This window comes from Mchenga conophoros, linkage group LG19 (assembly GCF_057382185.1).
Source record: "Mchenga conophoros isolate Kocher_MC1m ecotype Shallow Benthic linkage group LG19, M_conophoros_male_GT1.1, whole genome shotgun sequence".
Taxonomy (NCBI): domain Eukaryota; kingdom Metazoa; phylum Chordata; class Actinopteri; order Cichliformes; family Cichlidae; genus Mchenga; species Mchenga conophoros.
The window spans coordinates 7,312,485-7,336,196 of NC_140544.1; the positions used below are offsets into that span (position 1 = coordinate 7,312,485).

Here is a 23,712-nt window from a genome sequence, read left to right on the forward strand (position 1 = left end):
AATATTTCTTGAAGCAGCAGGCCTATAAATCATTTTGCTGTCTCTTACTTGACATATTTTCTCACATGTATATGATGCACTGAAATAGAAGATTACAACGTGACAGAGCTCATCTAATAATGTGCTTTCATACATTTTACAAAGTGAGAGTGAGTAAGAGTGATGAGAGTATTATATCAAAGTAAGCGCCAGCAAGGCTGTAAATCAATAAAGATGAATTCAGTATAGCCTTAAAAGCTGAGACAGACAAAACTGTATGACATCTGAAATATTTCATGATGCTCCTTCACACTTTGTTTTTTATAAAGTGCTTTACAAACCTGAACATTACAGTGAACAGCTGGAATTTCCCGTTTCAGTGCAGCTGACCAAAGAGACAATTACAGCTAAAGAGACAGTAAAAGTGGACAGTATATCCTCTGTTTCTTAGTGTAAAACTCATTGTTACAGACGGGCAGCACAAGAGTGATCCCCTCAGTTAATGATTCTCTCACTAGTTAGCTAAAATAAACAAATGTAAGTCTATGAGCCACAACCAACCAACCATCCCAGTGACGTAACGTTCTGTATGGCATAAGGTGACGCTACACATGTTCTCAAAATTTAAACATCACCAAGATGTGTGGTATCTGCTCTTCAGTAAACTTGGGGGCTGCGGATGGCCTCCTGGATCCAGTTCAGTCTGCCTCTGACCCCTGGAGGGCGTTATTGTGGTTTCCCAACCTCATTATCGAGTACATTTGTGACACACACACACACCACACGGAGATTGTCAAAGTCAAAATAAACTTTCTTGTCATCTCTGCTATATACAGTACAGTATATAGAGAGGCTCCAGTTACAGCAGTGCAAAAGAACAACAATAAATATAGGAAGAGTAAGAATAAATATACACTTTGAGACTGAGGTAAGGGGAGTAAATATACCTTGACCTTGAGTGGCTTTAAATATATGTGGATATATGTATCTGTGCGTTTTCATATTTTTGTGTTCCAGGTTATTCATCTTTGTTTTTTCTTAGAGGTCCAGCAGTTGGGGAAACATTGTGCATTTCGATTTGTACTCTATCCTTTTGTTATATTTTCCCCTATTTTCTCCTCCCATCTTTTCTCTCTCTCTCCTGCCTGCCCTTCTTTAGACATAGTATACCACATAATGTAATAACTGAAATAACACAAATAGAAATGAATAAATAAAAAGATAAAAGAAATACATGAAAAAGAGGAGCATATAGAGATTTATACAGCTGATCTTGGAAAAACACAATGTGTTTGGCACAACAGTGCATTCATCATAAATCTTAATTGCAAAAGCTGCCAGACAAGACAGGATTTAAAAAAACAAACAAAATTTACCAGGTCATTCCATATAATACAGTGTTGATACAGGACGAACACCTTGAAGATAACCCTTATATCAAATTGTGTATAAAGGGAAGGCCTCTTTTTGGCGTAACTTGATGTATTCAGCCACTTACAGATAGGGATAACTATGCGCTTTAGCTTTGTAATCCTCAACGCTTGTAAAATCAAGTTAAAACTGGAGGTTATCTTCCAATAAAAACTTCAGCAAGGCTTTTTAGCTGTCACTGAGGAAGTACCGTGCCAAAAACAAATCAGGTTAGTCTCAGAAAGAGAATTGTTGATGATCAGAAAGCAGGGGATGGACATACAAAGTTATCACAAGGTTTCCAAGTGTCAAGAACTGGAGAGAGAAGTATCACCAAGAAACTCAAAGAGAGCCACACTGTACAGAATGAGCATGGCAGAGGTAGGGAGAAGAACATTTCAAAGACTCTGGAAAGAATACTAGCCAGAGAAAAATGGCAAATAACCCCAGAACATCTGCCACGACATGAGTGAATGATGGGAATTGTAGTCTCAAAGAACACAATCGCTAGAACTCTGCACAGTAATTGACTATGAGGTTATAGACAGAAGAACATGAAGGACAGCCGAGAGAAAGATTATGAGAGATGAAAAGTACAGCTGTTTGGACACAGAGAAAGAATGGAGAAGCTTAAGTGGAAGTATTATGGTGTGTCTACATCATAAAGCAGAGCTTGCAGGAGGCATTCTGCCCATCTGGTCTTTACATTTCTTTTGGACTTCTTTTTCTTTGGATTATAAATCCAAGTGAAACTTTTGCATTTTGTTTGGGACCATTTATCAGATATACAAAGGCTCACTTATGGTTTAGGATTCTGCCTTCAGTGTCTTGTCTCTCTACCACAACATGTAAGATGATTTGTGAGATTCTGCATCTCGGATTAGAATTCAAGGGTAATAGTCTTAGTTTCACAAGCTATAACTAAAAACGGTGTCCTGTTGTGTGCGCAAAGCATCATGGAAAGTCTAGTTATAGTACTATAACAATCATAGTGGTATACACTTTTCCTCATATTCAGTGACGCATGATTATAAAGTTTAAGCTAAATAGCCAAATAGGTTAACTTAACTTAAGCTTAGAATATGGCTATAAAATCATAACATTTAAGAGGCAATATTGTATAGGCTTATCAATTATCTGATTTAACCCTCTCAAGGCAGGCTTTGCCTATTTGCAACAGTTAAAAACTAACAACCTGATTACCCCACATACATATTTTATGAGTTTTTTTTTTTTTAACTCAGAAGTACCACTGCAGGACTTAGTTGTGCATTAGCAACACAAAGTTTAATTTGAGCCTGAGAGGGTTAAAATGAAATGAATAAATAAACCCACGATATGAATTTAATATCAACAGCTGCTGTTCTCAAGAGCATAAACATTTAAATCGTAAATAGTCTGATTTTATGTGAACTATGTCCTGTAGTGGGAGCGGAGGAAGGAGGTCATATTTCTTATATATCATTATTTTGTATTAAAAATATTAAAATAAACATCGAACTACGCTTAGAACACGAGCAGCAAACGGACGACGGTGATTATTTTAGAGAAAAAAATAATAAGAGAAAGCTGCTAAGGAGCTGTCTGAGAAAACGAAAGGACTTTTCCTGTCTTCCAACATAAACGTTTAAAGCCCTGCGCGCTCTGCCTCCTTCCGTTGCGCATTTCCGTTGTCGTGACGTCACTTCTGGATGTAAATATGCGGCTTGGTGCGGCGCTGGGAAACACAACCACTGGAAAGATGTAAACCAACTAACCGGCAGAAACCAGGTTCAGCGAAGACACTAAACCTTCCCTCCAGGGAAACCGTACCTCTGGTCCAATAAACGGAACTACATCAACAGGTAGCTCGTCGGCTCGCTACCTCCGAAGTCAGCGGAGCGCCTGCCTCTAGCAGCCATCTTTTGTGAGAGAATGTACGGGGCGACGCGGCGGGCCTGCTCGGGCTCTGGTCGGGACCGGAGCTCGCTGATGCTGACCACCGCGCTCCTTCTCTCGGTTATCGGGCTGCTGTCCGGCTTGCCTGGCTTCACCGAGGCCAAGGAGTGCGATAAGCCGTGTATGAACGGCCAGTGTAACACCGCCACTGGCGAATGTGTATGTTTCCCCGGCTGGGTTGGGGACCAATGCCAGCACTGCGGAGGGCGATTCAGGTAATGTAAAACACACTGGCAGATTATAGCCTACTGTTAGCAGTGACATAAGCTGAATGTGGAGTCTACGTCTGCCTTGTTTTGCGCCAAATGTTTGCTAATTCAGACCTGACAGTCCTTGTCTGGAGATGGCGAGCAGCCCACACTCGAGGCGTTCAAGTACCGGTCTGCTACTACCTCTGCCCCAGCTACAAGCGAAGCGGTTCCCCCCAAAGGCCACAGTCCTCCTTGTTTAAATGCAGCATGTGTTTGCTGAATGATTCAAGTGTGTGGGTTGGACGGCTATGCCTGTGTGAATGTGGTATTTAACATTTGACCAACATTGAGCTTCAGAGCTTTTTAATCCGAATTAGTGTCACATCTTGCCACTCATTCACGCAGATCATCAGCCTGTTTTCGTACACACCGTTTCTTGACTAAGATCACCTATCAGAAAGGACGGAACCATGAGGAGTAGCCGGGCTGCATGTTTCCTCTGTAGTCTGACATTATTCTTTAGAAAATCTGACAGCACAGACAGACAGACTGCCCCTCAAAACCATTTTGACTTGTAGCACTCTCTGCTAGCCTCTGTTTTTTTTTTTCAATCTAACCAAGTAATTTATCTCTGACTAAACCAGACTGCTGTTCTGTTGGTAGTGTCCCACTTTTTCAGGCCAGTAGGTGAGACGCTTTGCATTCTTCAGCTTCACGGGACTCTTTGAAAAGCTGCCTGCATGATGTTTGGCCCACTGAAACGTTCAGATAACTGATATTGTGTGCTGATGCCAGGACAGCAGCAGCTCAGGGTCAAAGTATGGGATGGGATGGGGGGCACTGAAGCACTTTGTGCTTTTATAGCTGAGCTGCCCAGGTTAGTGAGAGGTGGGAGGAAGGTACCACTTGACAAACCCATTATTGCATCATCTCTCAATCGCCCCCCACACCCCCCTCGTATCTGCCCACATCCGTGTTGGCTTTCTTTAACTCTGATTTAAACCATGAGTGCCACTAGTTTGTGTGCGAGTGTGTGAATGCCAAAGCTGCACATTTTCGAAAGTTGTAAACTGGCAATTATTACCGCTGTGCCCGTCCTCTGTTCCCATTTTACTGTCACTTTGCATTACTGGAGTTTGTCCTCTGATCTGGAAATTATCCCGCAGTACTTGATGACAGTTTCACTCGGAATCAGTCACGACTATATTATTGATCACTTTCCATAGCATCGCGCCCTTCTGCTCATCCTTCAACTATGACATTTAGCAAGCACCGAATTAGAAAAACATCTTGTTCCCCAAATCATTTTTTTCCTTGACAGAGCTCAAATGTGACCTCTTGAAGTAATTTTACACTTCTGCTTTCTTTCTTTTCGCTGTTAAGCAAGGTGATCTTGTTCTGATGAGCTAGCGTGTCTGTGCAGCTAAGAACGTGTGAGTCGGGTCCACCCTGTAGGCAGCGGATTTTCGTCTCTTTTTTCGTAAAGGGAGTCCAGAGCATTTTATTTAATACTGTGTCATGCTCCCTCTGCTTGTGATCAGTCTTGCCAGGTCATAAAGCAGAGCCAGCGGGAGGCCTGCTGTGTTATGCGTGCTCACAAGTCGGTCATGATGAAGGGAAGGGAAGCTGGAACAATTTCCACATTAGTGCAGCCGATTGGTGAGCACATCTGAGCAGGTGAAATGAAGGCTGAATGGCTGCTGAGTGTCTAATGTTTCAGAACACTGGGCTTAAGTGGTCTCTGGGTGAAATGGCTCATCTTGGCTGTGAATAAAAACTGTGATTCTGTTGCACTCGAGTATCAGCCTCGACAGTCTATCAGTGTGGGAAATCATCGCTGACCACCAGCTGCGTTCAGGGTACCCGTCTCTAAGAACGCTGGGTTTGAATGGAGTTAAACTCTGTTTATTAATATTTATGATTTTTCTCTCATTAGTTAGTAATGTGTAATAGAGAAGAGGCTAAAGTCAATGGAATTTGCTTATTTTGTCCTAAACAGCTGACAAACCCAGTGGTTGGCTTTTATGTAGATCTTTATTTGTACGCCACGCTCTTTTATTGTAGGGTGGTGGTTGACTGGCATGCATTAAAAGTATAAGACATACTCTTTCAGTCGCCCTTGATCAAAATACCAAAGCTTTAGGTTCTTTTTCAGGACTGCTTTAATACAACCCGGGGGTCAACTGCTAGGATGAACCTCCCTACGGGGCTCATTAAAGTTAATCCGTTTTTTCTAAGGCTGCTACGTTTGTCTTTTCCAGCTTCTTTTAAAAGCTTCATCCTGGCATCAGAAGAAAAACTCTGCTGATAAGTGGAAAAAAACGGAGATCTCTCTTTGTTTCACAGTGCTTCCAGACTGGTTGTGGTGCTGCTTGTCTGACTGTGAACTTCGCTAATAGCAGAACAGGCCACTCTCGTACAGTGTAATGTTCAGCTGTCAGCGCTCCTGTGTCAGTGGGTCCAGCATTAAAAGTGATACTGAAGCCACATCACCCTAGGCTAATCATCTTGAAGTGGAACGGTAAACGTACTGCTGCTGTGATTCCACATTTGCTTGGAATCGGCGCTGTGTTACTTTGTTAACACGGTCAAAGTGCTGATAGTTTTTCACGGAGAGCCTGTGGTCTGAGGCCGTGTTTAGCATACAGACAATGCTGCCATACAAGGCTCGGTGAATGCTGGTAAAAGCAGCTTTCTGTGACAGGGGTGTGCCAAAATGGAGTCCCTATTCTAGCTTTGAGGGCCAAAAATCAACATGAAGAAGGGGGTCGTTGTTGTTGTTCTTTTGATATACACTACTGTGCAAAAGCCTTGAAGCACCCCTCATTTCTTTTGTTTTAGAGTGGTCTTAACATTAGGTCTCCAGGCTTTCTGGGTTTTTCTTTGCACATCCTTTTCACTCATTTTCAGTCCAGTTCTTGTTCATGGAAATTTTCAGGGGATTTTTTTTTTTGGAGCCACTTAATGCTGACTTATGAATCATCCAAGTATTAAAAAAACCACCCAAAACAAGGGACGCACTACTGTTGTCTGCACATGACAGAAAACTTGATTTGTATCTTTAGGCGCTTTGTTACTAGCAGCCTTCTGGGGAAAAAAATCCCAAAGATAACGGTTTGACTGAGACAGAATATTATTTTTGCACCAACAAAGTGATTCCTAAACAATAATTAGCTGCACGCTTAGCATATCTCTACAAGGTGTACTGTTTATTCTTAAGTATGTGGAGGAAGCTGGACTAGTGCAGGACAAAAGAAGGCCTAAAAATCTGTCTACGGCAAATAAACTGTAAGTAAGATGGGAGAAAAGACTGAGGTATGCATAATGACACAAGAACTGGACTTCCATCTGATCAAACACACATCCACACATGTGCAATAACACTAAGTGCAATACTCTTTTTCTGACAAAGTTGTATTTTTACTCAGTTGTATAAAGCATTTGTATTTTATTTTTATCCTATTGTATATTTTATTCTACTGTATATATTATTTTATTATTCTATTCTGTACAGTTATGTACACTATTTTATTCTTATCCGGTTGTTCAGTCTGACGTCACTAGCCGTGTCTGGGTCTAAACTCCGCTGCAGGTCCATATATCAAACGATCACTGTGGCATTACTGAGAGTTGAAAAACTGTCTAAAGTCTTTCATCTTTAATAAAATGATCAGCGTTCTGCTCTACCAGGTGTAACAATTGAGTTTAACATCCAGGCATCCATGAAAACGGAATTTATGACATTTAACGGAGTTAGAAGTTAGCAGGGAGTTAGCTCGCTAGCTTCTATCTAAATACAATATAGCATGTCCTGACTGCAGGGTTTTGGAAACAAATTAAAACGTACAGCTCTGTTATCACTTCCAGCATAAATGAAGACAGAAAACTAAACAGCAGTAACGTTTGTAGGGTTACTGAAGTTGGGCTAGCTGGTATATAATGATGTGCTGCGTGACCGCTAGCGACACAGCTACGTTAGCATAATATAAACAAGCTAACTTTTTTTTCCCACTCGATAAAAGTTACCGTGAGTGTTCTCGGTGGTCAGGAACAAATGTAATCGCATGGCAGGATGCTGTAAAAGGACCAAACTTCAGCCAGGAGAACAACTGAGATAATCCATCCACAATACGAGGTTAGTCATTCATATACTGCTGCATGGGCTGGGCTGTAGTTACATCCTAAGGTTTTAAAAACTGAGCTTAAATAAATGATTAGCGGTAATAAAAGCCGAGGGAGGTCAACAGGGATCACTGACTGTTTTAGGAGCTTTTTGAGATCAAATAGAAGAAAATACATAACATTAAACATGTTAACAACACAAAAGCCATATTAAACGCAGACTACTTTAGACCCGGAAGTAGGATTCGTCGCGTCATCACTGAACAACCGGATTGTATTCTAATTTTTGCTATATAACATTTGCACTGTCCACTTCCTGCTGTGACAAAACAAATTTCCCACGTGTGGGACTAATAAAGCTTATCTTATCTTAAAAACAGTAACAACAGGTCTTGCAGAATAATTGATCGAAATTTGAAGTTTCAACATGTGTCGATTGTGTAGAGTTACAATAATGACTGTTTGCAGCCGTCTGTAAAACACACTGGATGCTCTGTCGTGGTTTGGGGCTGCATTACAGTCATTGGTGTTGAGGATCTTGTTGAACTTGATGGATCTAAGAGGGCAGATTCTGGTGATCCATGCCATACTATTGGGTAAGCATCCGATTGTCAATGGTTTATTTATGGATTGACCTCCCTAGAGCAAGGACCTGAACATTATTGTAGCAGTGTTCGGTCATCTTTACAGAGAACAGAACAAATGCAGGCAACATCCAAAGAAGAGCTTTGAATGTTCTTCGAGAAGCCTTGAAGGACTATTGAAGAACTTGAGACTACTCATTTCCCATTTTCCTACATATAGTTTAACTTAGTTTTCCATGGATATTTAATTCTGTTATTCCCCTGTTTTGGGTCAGGGAAACTTTAATATTAATCCTACTGCATCACCAGTTTATGTACATTTTGTTAACCTTTGGTCGTGTTGACTTCAAAGTTTCAGGCAGCCACCTTCTTCTTCGTTTTAAATTTCTATCTGAGTTTAGGGCTTTGTGATAGCCACTAACAAAGTACAGGTTCCTTATTTAATTCTTCATATTTGAAATTAAAACATTCAATTACAAATGCTTGCTGTCTTTAAAATCTATTGTTCAACGATTGTACTATACGTCCCTGGGTGTGCGAGGTCCACAGAGGATTAAAGCAAATGGATAATAAAAAAAAAAGTCTTTAGCTTGAGACTTTATCACAAACCTTTAACTTCTTATTTCTAATAATTTCTTCTCCGACAATTCACGTCTTACATGTGGACATCTGCTTACGTTCCACCTTTGGAATCAGGAGGGACCTGTCAGTTGGTAATAACTGTTAGTGAGTTAAATTTTCTTTAAAAGTCTTTGGAAAGGTTTTGTAACCCCCCATAACTGTTGATGCTGACAAAACTAATGTTTAATAAAAGATAAGATCAGACTTTATTGATTCCACGGTGGGGAAATTTTAATTTGAAGTGTCTTATAAATATTTATCAGAATTTTATATTTCAAACACATTAAAAACCTTTTTCCGCTCAAATTAAATTTCTCCCCAAGTCCCACAACAAGCAGGCCACAGCTTGATGGCACCTCCACCATGCTGGGTTGGTGTTCCTATACTTGCAAACTCTTTTCTTCTCCAACCAATATGATCGCCGTTACGGCCAAACAGTCAAAGTAGTTTCATCAGACAAGAGCAATAGAAAATTGTAAGATCTTTGTTTGCATGTAAGGACTGGTTTCATTCTGAACACTTGAGTTCTGCAGAATCTTGTTAAGGTGCTTTTAAAAATTGTTCTCAGAGGCAGATTCGCCTCCTTTCTGAGTACTGTAATGGCTGCAGATTTCTACTTTTATGCTGTTGTTTGCTCACCTGGGACCTTCAGTCACTGTAAATTGCTTCTAGGGTTTTTTCCTCTTGTACATTTTGCTAATTGTATGGTTTCATTTAATAGATGAAAGCAAATAGTTGACAGGAAACGAGTGGAGCAAGAGATTGGGAAGAACAGTTCATTAGCTGCTGTAGCTGATGGATGGATGTTCTTCCTCTCCTGCCTGACTGGAGCTGTTAAACTAGGATGCAGGCTCACTGTGTTAGAGAAGCTTTAAAAAGCTTTAAAAACTAATAAAGTGACAGTTATAACTGTAAGTTGTAGCTACTATCCTTGCTTGTCATATTAACGACTGTAGCCATGAGGCTGATCTCTATCACATAGTGTCAACAAAAGGCTGCTTCACGCCTGTTGGTTTGAAGACTCTTGGACACAAATGCACATTTTTATTAGCATGACATAAAATTCTTGCGGAGATAATTTATTTAATTTTTTTTCATAGAATGGGGATTCCCAACCAGTTTTCATACGCAGCAGGACGGGGTGGTGCATAAAGAGTCTGATGCCTGTTCATGTTCTGGCACTGGTTTGAGTACCAGTTTTGGTTGCAATTAATGTGAAACCTGGAAGTGTCTCAATTTACCTGCTTATTTTTTAATAATTTTATGTAAAGAGCGCATATTGAATCCTAAGTGCTCTCATAGTGCCACCCCCTCAGTGTTTGGGAGTTCTTGCTTGTTTCTCAACTTTAAAGTGGCTTCTGGAAATGCTTTAATGTAATTTGGGTGAACTGATAGCGGAGTAGTTGGGGAATATATTACGTAGGCTCGGATGCTTGCTTGCTTTCCCCACATTCATCACATCTTGCTCTACTACACGTATCTAATAAAAGCAAAATGAGGGGGATATTAGTGACTGTGCTTTGTTTTAGTTTCCTAAACTCCTGCTGTAGTCCTTTGGTTTTTCACTCGTTCTCACGCTAAGCTTTCTCATCAAATAATGACAGTAATGGAACTGCTGAAACGACAGATTAATAGTTGATTGTGTGTTAAAGAGCTCCTTTGAAATGTCCTTAATAAATGTTTAGAACTGCTTTGTAATAAATGAAACCGTTTTTTCTTTTTTGTTCTCCCATCGGGTTTCCTCCAATTTTATGAGCTGTCATGATCTAAACTGCCCAGTGTATCCTTTTATGTGTTAGTGACTGAATGAATCTATTCATTCAAATGTATATCTATTAGGATTTTGTTTCCAGGTATGGGAAAGAAACAACAACTTTAAAAAGAGTCCCTTCCATTAATGCACTGCTGATGTATGCGTATATCTTAGTGTTGGTTGTTGATCATTTTAGTTTGGGTAGTGGGTAGTGACCGACAGAACGAGATCGCGGATACAAGCGGCAGAAATGAGCTTCCTCCGAAGGCTGGCTGGCCTCTCCCTTAGAGATGGGGTGAGAGGTTCGGCCATTCGGGAGGGGCTCAGAGTAGAGCTGCTGCTGCTCCACATCGAAAGGAGCCAGCTGAGGTGGTTCGGGCATCTGACAAGGATGCCTCCTGGGTGCCTCCTGGGTGAGGTGTTCCAGCCATGTCCCACCGGGAGGAGGCCCCGGGGCAGACCCAGGACACGCTGGAGAGATTATATCTCTCGGCTGGCCTGGGAACGCCTTGGTGTTCCCCCGGATAAGCTGGAGGAGGTGGCTGGGGAGAGGGAGGTCTGGGCCTCTTTGCTTAGGCTGCTGCCCCCACGACCCGGCCTCGAATAAAGCGGGTGAAGATGGATGGAGTTCAGTCTCTTGTGTAGCTTAAATATTAGTCGATTAGCCCCTCTTTACAAAAGCCACCTCTCCTCCAGTTAACTAATGGCCACACTGCTGCGCTACTGATTTTTGTCTGCTTTAAATGTCGTGGTAAATTTCTTCCCGATGACATTCAAAGTCATATCAAATTTTTAAATCATGACCACCAATGAAAATGTGACATCGCCCCTCTAATATTCTGTAATCGGCCGCTTTCTTCTCTTTGCTACAGAGGCAAAAAGCTTTTTGCCTCTGTAGCATTTACACTCTGTCTGAGCATGCTCTGAGCGTGCCTCTCCAGGCTGTACCACTGAAACAGGACTGTTGTCGCCTTTGAATAAGCAGTTGTTTGCTTTGCTCTCAAGCTGCACCACTTTACCCTTTGCAGACCACTTGGCTCAGCTGCACGAATACCATTTGTATTAGAATAGACTCTGTGAAATGAAGCATTTTATCTAATATCAATTTTTGCCACTAGCAAAAAGCACAGACACTAAGGGATTTTTTAAATCTTAAAATCAGGGTGTATTTTGTCTGAAAGTAAAGATAAGGTGTTGTTATTTCTAATACTGGGGTGATCGTGGCTCAAGAGTTGGGTGTTCGCCTTGTAATCGGAAGGTTGCCGGTTCGAGCCCCGGCTCGGACAGTCTCGGTCGTTGTGTCCTTGGGCAAGACACTTCACCTACCGCCTGCTGGTGTTGGCCAGAGGGGCCGATGGCGCGATATGGCAGCCTCGCCTCTGTCGGTCTGTCCCAGGGCAGCTGTGGCTACAACTGTAGCTTGCCTCCACCAGTGTATGAATGTGAGTGTGAATGAATAGTGGAATTGTAAAGCGCTTTGAGGGGTCCCGAAAAAGCGCTATATAAATGCAATCTATTATTATTATAACTACATGCTATAATGTGCCTAAGGGCTTAAAGAGCCTCAATATCGTTTTTATACTTTTACACCACTTTAAAGTATAAAAATATCATTTGAAAATATATATTTTTGTTGCAGTTTACCAGCTCATTTCGTATATTATAAGCTTTAACGAAAACAAGGAATTTATAGTGAAACAACTACCAGCTCAGTTCAGTGTTTTGCTCCCAGGTATGCTTTAGGTACACAGTCGCGTCCTAAATGACCCTTTCCAAGTCCCAACATAATACAAACTCAGAGGGTGCAGCTGATAAGCTGTAAATGTGTAACCTAATTCTGGGTATGTCGCTTTCACAGAAGCATCTAATAGGATAAAAAAATATATGAAAATGTTACATCACAGCCAGTGAATCAGTATTTATTTGTTTATTCACCAAATACTTTGAAATGCTTTTAAACAATATTTAAATTTAGAATTTTCTCTCTTTGTTAGCATGTTTGGTTGCTAGCTGAATAGCCGGTGATCCTATTTAGAGAGACGTTTTCCTAATTAATCAAAGATTATGATTATTTGTCACGATTATTCATTAAGTTTATGACAAAAATGTAAACATAACACATCTTCAGATCTATATAAATCGTTGTAAGACAAAATGAATCAGAGGAGCACTGCTTTTACTTTTGGATTATCCTAAATTTTGCAGACAAATAATAATATAAGGTTTTTCACTCGACTGAACCTACATGATGAATGTGACTAAAACTCGTAGCAAAGTTCATGCATCAGCTAGACTCCAAATTAGTGTCTTTCAGGCCTTCAGATGTGTTACTTGTGTTGCTTTGGGGTGCAGACGCACAGCACTCTTTGGATATGATTTCTTCTTGGTTACCTCACGTGCACTAAATCTGAAGTATTTCCAAACAACAGTAATGATCTTCTTCAAGGGGCAAGCTCTTTGCCTTCTGTTGTGCCACAAATTTGCATTTGTTATATACTTGTCCAGAAACTTTGCTGTGCAGTGTGGGAGTGACTGTGATTGGCCCATGCATGCATGTGGCTGGGCAGCGATTTAGAGTGCATTTGATTTGCTTTGTGTTTTAAAACCGCAAAAGCATACTCGATCATGCTCATTTAATTATTGGAAGCCAAAATAGTGATCAGACCTAAAATCCAATTAATTGTGCAGCTTAATCCTAGTATATATTTTGGCCCTCAGTTGCTGTTAGAATTAGTTTCAAGCTGGTTAGAGGCCACTCTTACGTCTGGAGCAGATACTTGTTGATGCTGCTGGATTTCTGACGAGCCCAACTGAAACTACTGAATTTGCTCATTTAGAGTTGAGGCATAACACAAAGCCAGTCCTATCACTCGGTTACTCAAGTGTCACCCTTGACTTCCTCTAATGTTGTTCGACTGTAAGGTTGATGAGTTTCCCTTTGGTTGCAGATCTGTTCCTGTTGTTGTTGTTGTTTTTAAATATTGTTTACCTTGTAAGTATGATAATTGTGTTTTAACAACAGTACAGTATGTTAACTGCACATGCATCAGTGTGTTGAGTTCATGACTTTCTTATCACTCTCACAGGGGGGAGAAGCTGTTTGTCTGCTTGCTGCAAAAGCTGAAAGTCCCTGTTGGCCTGGCTTTATTATCGCTGGCTGATCTGTAATTATAGACATGGTGTACACATTTGCAAACCTGCCACAAGTCTCACCGTATGTGTTGAAAGTATTCTCTTAAAGGAATCGGTGAGCCATCAACATTCAGCATGGACTCAGTGTAAAAAAAAAAAAAAAAAATCAAGCCAAGATTTGCTGTTCTGTTAAAAACTTTCATCCACAAGTTGCAGCGACAGCACAAAGAGCATTGTTGTCATATAGCGTCATGCATTTGGCCTGTTAACCGCCCTTAACAACACCCTTAGCCTTGGACCATGAGCCTCCAATTCACACAGCTGGGACTATAGGCCTGAACCTCTGCAGTAATTGGAGCAGGCTTAAGTCTTCAGTAATGTGCAGCACTTCTTGTTGCCTAGCTACAAACAAACCTGAGTTGTGCAATATGGAATCTCCCCAGAAGCTCTCAATATAGAGATGAATATTTAAAAAAACACAAAAACATCACACTGAAAGGAGAACATCCTGCTTTTTGGTTTTTGTTTTTTTAAGTGAAAGGATATAAATACTTCTATTTTCCATTAAAAAAAAAGACATGAAATTAAAAAAATCACTCATATTATAAGACACAAGTTCGGACCTGTAGCAAAATGTCAAACTGCTCAGCTTGTATCGATTGATTAATTTTGCTAAAAGCGCTTTTTTTAAAATGTTCTACTTGTGCTGCAGACATCTATAAATCGCTTCTTTAACTGCACATGGGAGCAGTGTGTTCTCTGCAGCTTCCTCAGCAGACGTCGGTGTGAAATGTTGCTGAGAGACTGTTTTGGAACAAGAGAGCGACTGGGTGTGTTGGCAGACTCCTCGCACCTTGAGACCTGCATCAGTAATGATACAATGTCTGTATGCATCTAAGTGTCCCTTGCGTAATTCATCTCCCGACCGGTGCTGTGTCATGAGACTGCAATTGAATTGGCAATAACAGGCCGTATGCCATACTGTACCATTAGTGCTTGTGGATGCCCCTCATGGTGTTGGCCTCGGACAATAATTAGCTGTCTTTGCTTTGTCTTTGTCCTATTTGTTGCTTGCTCAACCACGGTGCTGCTTGAAGAAGACCGTGTTTAACTGCACACTCTCTGCTTAGTGGCTCTTTTCTAACCTCTTGTTTCATGCAGTCATGAAACATTAGTACTGCACTTTTTTTTTTTTTTAATTGTACCTCTACATATGGTACTTTTCCTATACAAACTTGAATCCCAAGTTGAGAACAAGGCAGCAAAAGGCTGCGAAAGTTGTGTAATAATGCTACAAAACGGAAAAGTTATTTGCAACTAGTTGGCAACAGGATAAAGAAGAGCTGCTAGAGGGATTGAGTCTTAAAAAAAAGATGTAAAGAATGTTTTCTCTTGCAAAGAATTAGGATTTTGGACACAAAGCAATCATAAAACGATTATCTGAGTTATTACCAGGCCCATCTTGAGTCCCTGATGTTAAAAGTCCACCAGCAAAATGTTCACAGCAAATTCCAAACATGTCAAAGTTATAACAATATAAAAACATCAATCCTCACATTTTAAAAAGACAGAAATGGAAGTAATTGTTTGATAAGCAATCTTCTTTTCAATTGAAGTTTTCCACGAAGTCTTTCAGCTGCAGGTTTTCCTAAGTAATCAAATTCCAGGACAAGCATACAGCTGTTCTATGCGCTCCGTGAGGCTGTACATGGGCACAGCCGCGCTTTCAGCTAAATGTCAGCTACTAAAAAGTTACATGTTCACCAGTAACCTTGGACCTCTCTCTCTTTTTCCTGTTCCTTTCAGATTGACGGGGCCCTCTGGTTATCTGACTGACGGTCCAGGAAACTACAAATACAAGACCAAGTGCACCTGGCTCATTGAGGGACAGTAAGTACAGACAACGCCATGGGAAAGCAAGTTCTTCTTCAGAGGCGCCGAATTAATTAGCTCAGAACACATTTGTTCCACGTCCTAAATAGCACTAGCAATAGGAGTACTTTTTCAATTGAAGTTTAACAGCTTTGAATATATTATATCATCCTGGATTTAAAAAAACAAACAAAAAACCATTGGGAAAACTGGCACAATCCTGTTGATCATTAGCTTTTGCCATTAGGGGAAACAGTGGGAACAGTGGGAAGGAACCCTAAAAACGTTGAGACTGATGGGATTAGGATTGTGCAAACTGAGGCCGCAACTCAATGTTGCAGGCGGGATTTATAATGATTAGTTTGTGCACAGTATACATTGCAGACTCCTGCTGTGCTCCAGCCCCTGGTAATGTGGATAAAAATGAATGGCAAAGCAAGTGTAAGAAATCCAATAGCCTCCTTTCTCTATCGTTTCAGTCAGCACATCCACGCCACCGAGTATCGATTTAAAGCGACGATTCTTGATTTTTTTTAATTTATTTTTTTAAATTGATTTTTTGGCTTCGAGCTTATCCAAACTTTAAACCCGCCGCTTGCATTTGCATTCCAGGCAGATAGCCAGCATGCTCATTCGGGGGAAGGCGGGGCTAACTAAGAACGAACACGTAAGGCTCAGGAGATCGCGCTTCTGCTCGCCGTGCACATCTTACACAGTTTTGAACTTCTGACCTTCGTTTTCCCGGATGGCTTCTCTAATCACCATGTCACCCTGCCGTCCAGTGTTTCATTACATACTGATGGCTCATTTTATATGCCATCTTGAGACTTTAGCCCATCTTCAACAAGAGGTTAATGTAGTGACATATCCGCTATATGCGTCACACTGACAAGAATACTGTTGAAGAGGTTTTATGGGCTTCAGATATGCTCTCACTTTGAACCTTCAAAAGCTCCCTCTGCAGCTAAGTGTATCGAATCCATTTCTAGTGGCTTGAAGTGACTTTATCTCCTGAAAGCCAATGAAATAACTACTAAAATGTGGCTTTGCTCGATGCCTTGCTCAAAGGGGTCCCAGTGCTTCCTACAAAAATAAGGGCTTACATTAGATTAACAATTTACCAGTCACAAGTCCTCTGTACTCGAACCCCAGGGGCTGCTGCCATTCCCCAGTTTGTCTGCTAGGTCATTAAGGAGGAGCCATCGCTTCACTCTAATAAATATAATTATAAAGAGAAAAATGTGACTATTCATAACACATCCTGTATGTCTCAGTTTCTCATCGTAGATGCACTGAATGGGTCTTTGTCTTCTTCCCTCCTCTTTTGAATGATTTCATTTAGCCATGTTTCCCCAAATTTAGAGCAGAGTTTGTTTTTTGTTTTTTAAAGGATCTCATGAATGTCTTCAATCAAAATCAGATTAAGCCAGCTTTTTTCCTGTTTTGCTGAACACTGCCCGTGCATAAAAACATCCGGCCACAGATACTTGGTTTATTCACTGTCTCTGTAGCACACATTGTGCAACAGCGAAACTTGTCTGCCATATAATTCGCTTGATGTAATCGTGTTTTGCTGGTAGACTAAATAACTGGGATGCACGCCGCAGTATGGTTTTTACACTTGATACGGAAAACATAGCCGATTTGTGCAGAACACTGCAATGTGATTCGAATATAAAGGTGTAGTTGGTGGTTGGCCACACACAAACGCTAGTAAAAATGTTGCTGTAGGTGGTGACTGTTTCTACCATATCACCCAGTTAATCATCCACCTTTTATTGTCCTGAAAGTATCATTCCACAAGTTCAGCTGTTGGAAGAGTGCAAAGCTAAATGTGACCCAGTCAACAAGGAAATATTTTTTATTGCACATAATAAAACTATGTAAAAATCTAAACAAAGCAAAAACCTTAGAGTAGGTCCTATCTAATAAAAAATTACACGTTTCCTGGAGAAACTGTTTGTTTCCAAACACAATTAAGTGCAATGGAGTGGAAACGTTGGGGCACCTCTGGTCAAATGTTCTCTTAGTGTGAAAACCAAAGACAGGAGATGATTTCCAGAGGGCTTAAAATTGAAATCTGTGCATTGTGTTAATTGTAAGCAAGATTGATTCTTTATTTCTGTCTTTTACAGTTTTGAATAACAGTGTGCAAAGTTCCCAAAGCGCTACTTCTTCAGGACTTACAGCCATTTTTCTAAGTATCTTAGCTTGCAGAGATTTTCTGTAGCCAGAAGAGTCACATGATTCCTGTTTAGTTAATTTTTGTCTGGTGGCCTTGAATGCACTTCTCTTTTGTTGTCTGGCAACTTTTTTGTTTTTTTATGACATGTAATTCAGGACACTGTGAGAGGCATGCCAAAACCTTCAGCTTGTGCTTGTTAAGTAGTCCATTCCAGGGTTTTGATGCATTTAAGATTATAATGCTGCTGTTACCCTGTTTTGTTTTGTTTTTTATCTTTAGCGATTTTACATTTGGTATGTTGATGCTGTGATTTTTAGAGGCTAGCCTCAACACAAACCCATAGTTATCTTGCAATGGGATCACAGCACTGAGAATAGTAATGCTGCATGGTTCTTTAAACATAATGCAGGTACAAAGCTCTTTAACTGGACACGCCACAGGCCTCGTTACCACCAGCGTTTGTGTGCGTGCCATTCTGTCTGTCTGTAAACACGATAGCTTAGCGTTTTGGGTGAATTCTGTGAAAACTTTGTAAGCATGTAAAGCTCATGTTACCAGTCTATTCAAATATGGCTCACATCCACCAAGGGCAAATTATTGATTTATTGGTCAAAAATTAACATGAACTATGATTCTTACACGCGAGTCTGTGTGTGTGATTGAGCGTGTATTTATATCTTTGTGGGGACCAAAAGTTGGAAGTTCACTATACTTGTGGGGACCAACACCCCTTATGGGGACCAAAATCCAGGTCCCCACTAGTTTGAAGGCATTTTTGAGACTCAAAATGTGGTTTTAGTGTCAGGGTTACAATTGGGTTATTGTTAGGTTTAGGGTTAGGGTAATATAGAAAGCATTGTATAAAGATTTGACCTCTTCTCGACTTCTCCTTCAAGGTCAAAGTGAAAATAATGGAATGTAGAACTCTTTAAAACCACGTTTTGTATTGACACCATATAGGCATACAGGGCCGATATATGGGAATTAAATATCCTGTTACTTTGGACTTCTGACCTCTTCTACAAGTTCAAATAAAGGTCAAACGTCTTATCTTCAAAACTGCTTTAATGCTGCTGCCTTTGTTTAGATTGGCAACATTTAGGAAGTGATGCTGATATATGGGGATTATAAATATAATATTATAGTTTGGATCCAAATATCACCTCAGGATGGGTTCGATCTTTAAAGAAAGTATTTTTAAGACAAAGAGAATGAGCTGCCTCGTTAGTTAGAACTATACTGTGGTATAATATTATATAATGGGCTGAAATAATTCATGCCCAGTTATTTGCAGATTAATACCTCTTATCCATTACCTCCTTCACCTACAGTAAACATCTGTCATGCTGTACTTATCTGATTTTTACTGCACTGCAAACTTAAAGTACATTTTAAAAGAACAAAGAAAACCAGATGAATATGTAAAAGGTAAAAAAAATTCTGCCCAGAGAGTGAGCTTCCTTGGCGAAGGTTTGCGCTCAGACAAGTTTGGATCTGCTAACCTAAAAATCTTGCGAGCAGTTCCCGACCTCTGCTCAAAGAAATGGATATCTGAAAAAGACCGGCTATCTGTTCAGGCTTGTATGTCTGGTCTGTCTTCGACTGCTCTGCATAAGGTTTGACATGTATGTAGCTGTGAGGTCTGAGAACTTGTCTGTGTTTTACAGGCCCAACACCATTCTGCGATTACGGTTCAACCACTTTGCTACTGAATGCAGCTGGGACCACCTCTACGTGTACGACGGCGACTCCATCTATGCGCCCCTTCTGGCGGCTTTCAGGTAAAGCTTCAAATATGTGACCGGCTTGCAACACGCTTGAGTATAAATGGTAATAAAAACACCTTAAACTCTTCTTTTGGGTTATTATTGTAGCGGTCTGATTGTTCCTGAGCGATATGGGAACGAGACCGTCCCGGAGGTGGTGTCTCAATCTGGCTACGCCCTGTTGCACTTCTTCAGCGATGCTGCCTACAACCTGACCGGCTTCAACATTTCCTACCGGTGAGAGAATCTCTGAAAAAACAAAGTACCACATCCTGCATTTTCTTATTTATTTTTAAACAAACAAGGATTCGGCTTTCGCTTCAGGGAAGTCGAGGTTTCTCCGCTGACTGGCCAGACCACAAAACAAATACAGAAACTAGATGTGTTGTTGGCTTCGTCTGTCATTTTTTTTCTTCTTCTTCATATTTGATATTTTAGCTGGAGTGGCAGCTCCCGCATATCGACTTGTTCATAATCCTCTGAGCTGACTGTGCAGTCCTGTCATGCCTCAGGGTTTGCAACTCTCGGGGTCCGCAAATGTGTTCGTGTTGTCAGTCACTCGATAGAAAGTATCTACTAAATGACAAATGCCTGGATACTGAGCCCTGACAGGAGAGCCTCTGTGCAAATCATTTCTGTTTCACTGGCTGAGATTAATTTAGGTGAAGGGCCCACTTCACACCCTTCCTTGGGACACGATGACGCATACAAACCTCTCACTCGCTACATGATTCAGCCGGTGTGCTGGCACGATTGGTGGAGAGCATTTTAGCGGAGGATCATGTCAGGTTACTGCTGTCCATTTGCTGCAGTGTGTTGTTGCAGCATCAGTACTCCTGTTATTGTTCAGACACACTGTGGCACTTTTGCTGTCTTTTTGTTTGTGTAACGAATATGTGGTTCCTCCCTGCTTTTCAGGGACTGGACGGATAGAGTGGCCATACTAACACGCGTGTTATTAGCCGCTGAACATCTCATCATGTAATGCAACCATTGATTTTATTTAAGCTTAAGATTTATTATTGGCATTTTAACTTTTTATTAGACTGTTAGACTAGTACAAAGGGTTTACAGGAGGGTGGGAGGAGAGAAATAACACTGAGGAACTGCTTGTAGGCCTTCAGTGTATGGGTTTCCTGCTCAACCAGGTGAGCTATGGTGGTGCCCATTTGATTTATTTTATCTTAAACTGTCTCCATGTATGTGGCATTGCAGTCGTTTGTGGAATTTATAATGAATTTGTTACAAAAAAAAAAAAAAAAGTAACGGAGATAAGTAATTAAAAAGCTTGAATGCCCATTTTTAATCCACCTAGTTTCCTCTGCTTGTCTAAGCAGAGTCAGATGCAGGATCTTTTGCATGTTTATTTCTTCTTCAGCTGTCTCATAGCTGTCGGTGAGGGTTGGAGCTTGGATTGGCTTGTAAACTGAACTGTTTTCCTCTCAGCTCACCTCTGTGTTCAGCATATCTGCCGGGGACATCAATGCTGATGCAGCACCCTGGCTGACTTTTATATCTTTTATCTTATGCTCTGACTCAGTGCAACTCTAGGAAACCAAACACAAATTTAAGCTGAAAGTACTGCAAATATTATTATACATAAGTAAAAGGAGTGAACTTTTAAGGCCGCTCTTTGCCTCTGTCAGTACTTTGGGCCTATGCCAGCAGTTCATTTCTCTCCTCTTTAACATGCTTTTAATGGCTCCATTTGGTGTAGTGTAATGATGCTGCTCTTTGCTCTGCAGTCTGGTATCGACGCTGTGTGCAGGTCCAGAGTTGAGTTTCTGTATTACTTATGGTAACTATGCTACATTGCATGATTAAATATTATAACCTGAAATACCTGAGGCAGAGCAGAGGCCAAATGTAATGGGGACACACCTAAAAAGGTTTGATCAACACATCAGCAAACAGCTGATAATGCAGAAAACAAACAGCTGTGACAAAATTATAAAATTAGATTGTGGATCCACGTAGGGCTGAACGATTATGGAAAATAATCTAATTGCGATTTTTTTTTGCCCCAATATTGCGATTGCGATGCGATATGCGATTATTTTTTAAGGTCTTTGTCTTCTGTATTATTAAACAAAGACAAGCAATACATCATATAGTATGGCCAATACTATATTACATTAATTTTAAACTGTTCTTTCCTGGAAGACAGACCTCTGTTATGATGACATGAGGTGATGCATGAATTGATGACTGACATTTTTATTTAACTTCTTCAATCACAACAGTATATTTGAACATACACAATAGTTTATTTTTAGCTTACAAACATCTGAGCATAAAGTGCTGACAAGGAACCCTGGTGTAAACATTAAAATGAAAGTCAGTACAATGTGCAGATTGCAGAAATATACATAAACAAAATCAGTGGCTTTACCACACTCAGTTTTTCGACATCTGTGAACTACTAGACAGTCATTCAATTAAAAAATAATATTAAATAAATAAAACTAATAAATAAAAAATACACACATCTTACTGATCTCTGCAGTCAGTAACATTACACATAAAGTGCAAACATAATAGCAATTGTATAAACACACACACAAACACGCCTTTAAAATTTAAAGGCGTGAAATTGGACGGTCTAGCCTTCTGATTAGCTAATCAGAAGGCTAGTTCTGATTAGCTAATCAGAAGGCTAGTTCTGATTAGCGTCACCGCTGTCTCGGTGGAGTTTAATAAACTCGGCCGTCTGCTTCTTGCTATCTAAAATATAACCAGACACTGGTGTAAATTCTCGACTGTCTCATACTTCTGTTTAATAAGTTTTCTGTTTGACGTTTAGTCAGCTGTGTGAAAACCAAGGAGGAACCCACCCGGGGGATTAATAAAGTTTTATTTTATCTAATCTAATAACTTTAATCTCAGCCAAACCGATTTACTCACGAACAAACAAAACACTGAAAAAAGCCCAACAATAACATTTTTAGGTTGTCTAAGTGACTTATATATTACGTTTAACCCGAGAAGCGAAACTCCGCGGTGATCTGAAAATGATGTGCCGGGAGTTGTGCCGTTCTCGGCCGCATCAGTAACCCTCGAGCTCCCGGCTAGCTGTCGAGCTGGTGGGTAGCAGACGCCTCTGAAAACGTCGAAGCACTTTTGCAAATATGGGATATCTTGATAAACCGAGCAGATATTTGATGTTTACACAACTACTTTCTCGCCTGAAAATATGTTAAAAGTTTATTTTGTGACCCAGAAAGATTAGTATGAGTAATTTTAAAACTTAGTAGCGGCCGCCATTGCTGGAAACTGGAGTTTGGCTGGGCCGCGCTATGAATTCTGGGATATGGTAGTAATTTGGACAGCCTTCGGCACGTCGCTGTGACGTAATCGGTCTACAAATGCGGCCTCAGGAGGATGCAGCCCATGAATTTGGACATGTCCAGAGTATAATCGCAGCCTTTGCGGTTAGAAAATTGCACTTGATCATGTCGCGATATTATCGCAAATGCGATATATCGTTCAGCCCTAGATCCACGTTCATGACTAACCTTACTCTTTACCCCTTGTTTGACACGAGCCATTACAGATATTCATATTGTGGATGCCTCTGTCTACAAAGCAAAAATCTTCTTATATATGCCTCTTTTTATTCCAGACAGAAGGTTTAGCATAAGTAACACATCCATATGTGGGTTAATCATTACTAAACTTCAAATTTATAAGGGGGGGGGAAATGCTTTAAACATTGTAAACAATTGTAAATGGCACAGTAGACCCCTGCTACAGTCGCCATAGCAATGGGACTGATGTTGTGCTGAGGACAGCTGGATGAAAGCAAAGTGCCCCCCTTTCCAACCCCCCCCACCTGCAGCCCTTGGTGTCTGGGAGAGGTGGAGGAGCCGAAACATCAAACTATCTGGCACCGCAGGAACATGAAAGAATCACGAGCGCCTTTTGTGTCATCGCTCTCAACAAGTGTGTTTGCAGGAGGAAAGAAACGAATGCCTCTGTGTCCACCTTTGATTGGTAATACTTGTTTGTTTACGCTTAGGACTGAGTCTTCCTGTTTTTATATATATATATATATATATATATATATATATATATATATATATATATATATATATATATATATATATATATATATATATATATATATATATATATATATATATATATATATATATTTATT

General features: G+C 40.5%; 1 protein-coding gene across 3 annotated transcripts in view; it reads left to right on the forward strand.

The window, feature by feature from the left end:
- The first annotated feature begins 3,069 nt into the window (after positions 1-3,069).
- atrn (attractin) overlaps positions 3,070-23,712 on the forward strand; it is a 134,633-nt gene continuing 113,990 nt past the window's right edge. For all 3 annotated transcript variants that reach the window (XM_085258069.1, XM_085258070.1, XM_085258071.1), the window contains exons 1-4: positions 3,070-3,542; positions 15,537-15,620; positions 19,455-19,568; positions 19,662-19,790. In XM_085258069.1, the coding sequence (XP_085114195.1) occupies positions 3,304-3,542; positions 15,537-15,620; positions 19,455-19,568; positions 19,662-19,790 (566 nt within the window). In that variant the 5' untranslated portion in view covers positions 3,070-3,303. The remainder of the gene's footprint in view (positions 3,543-15,536; positions 15,621-19,454; positions 19,569-19,661; positions 19,791-23,712) is intronic.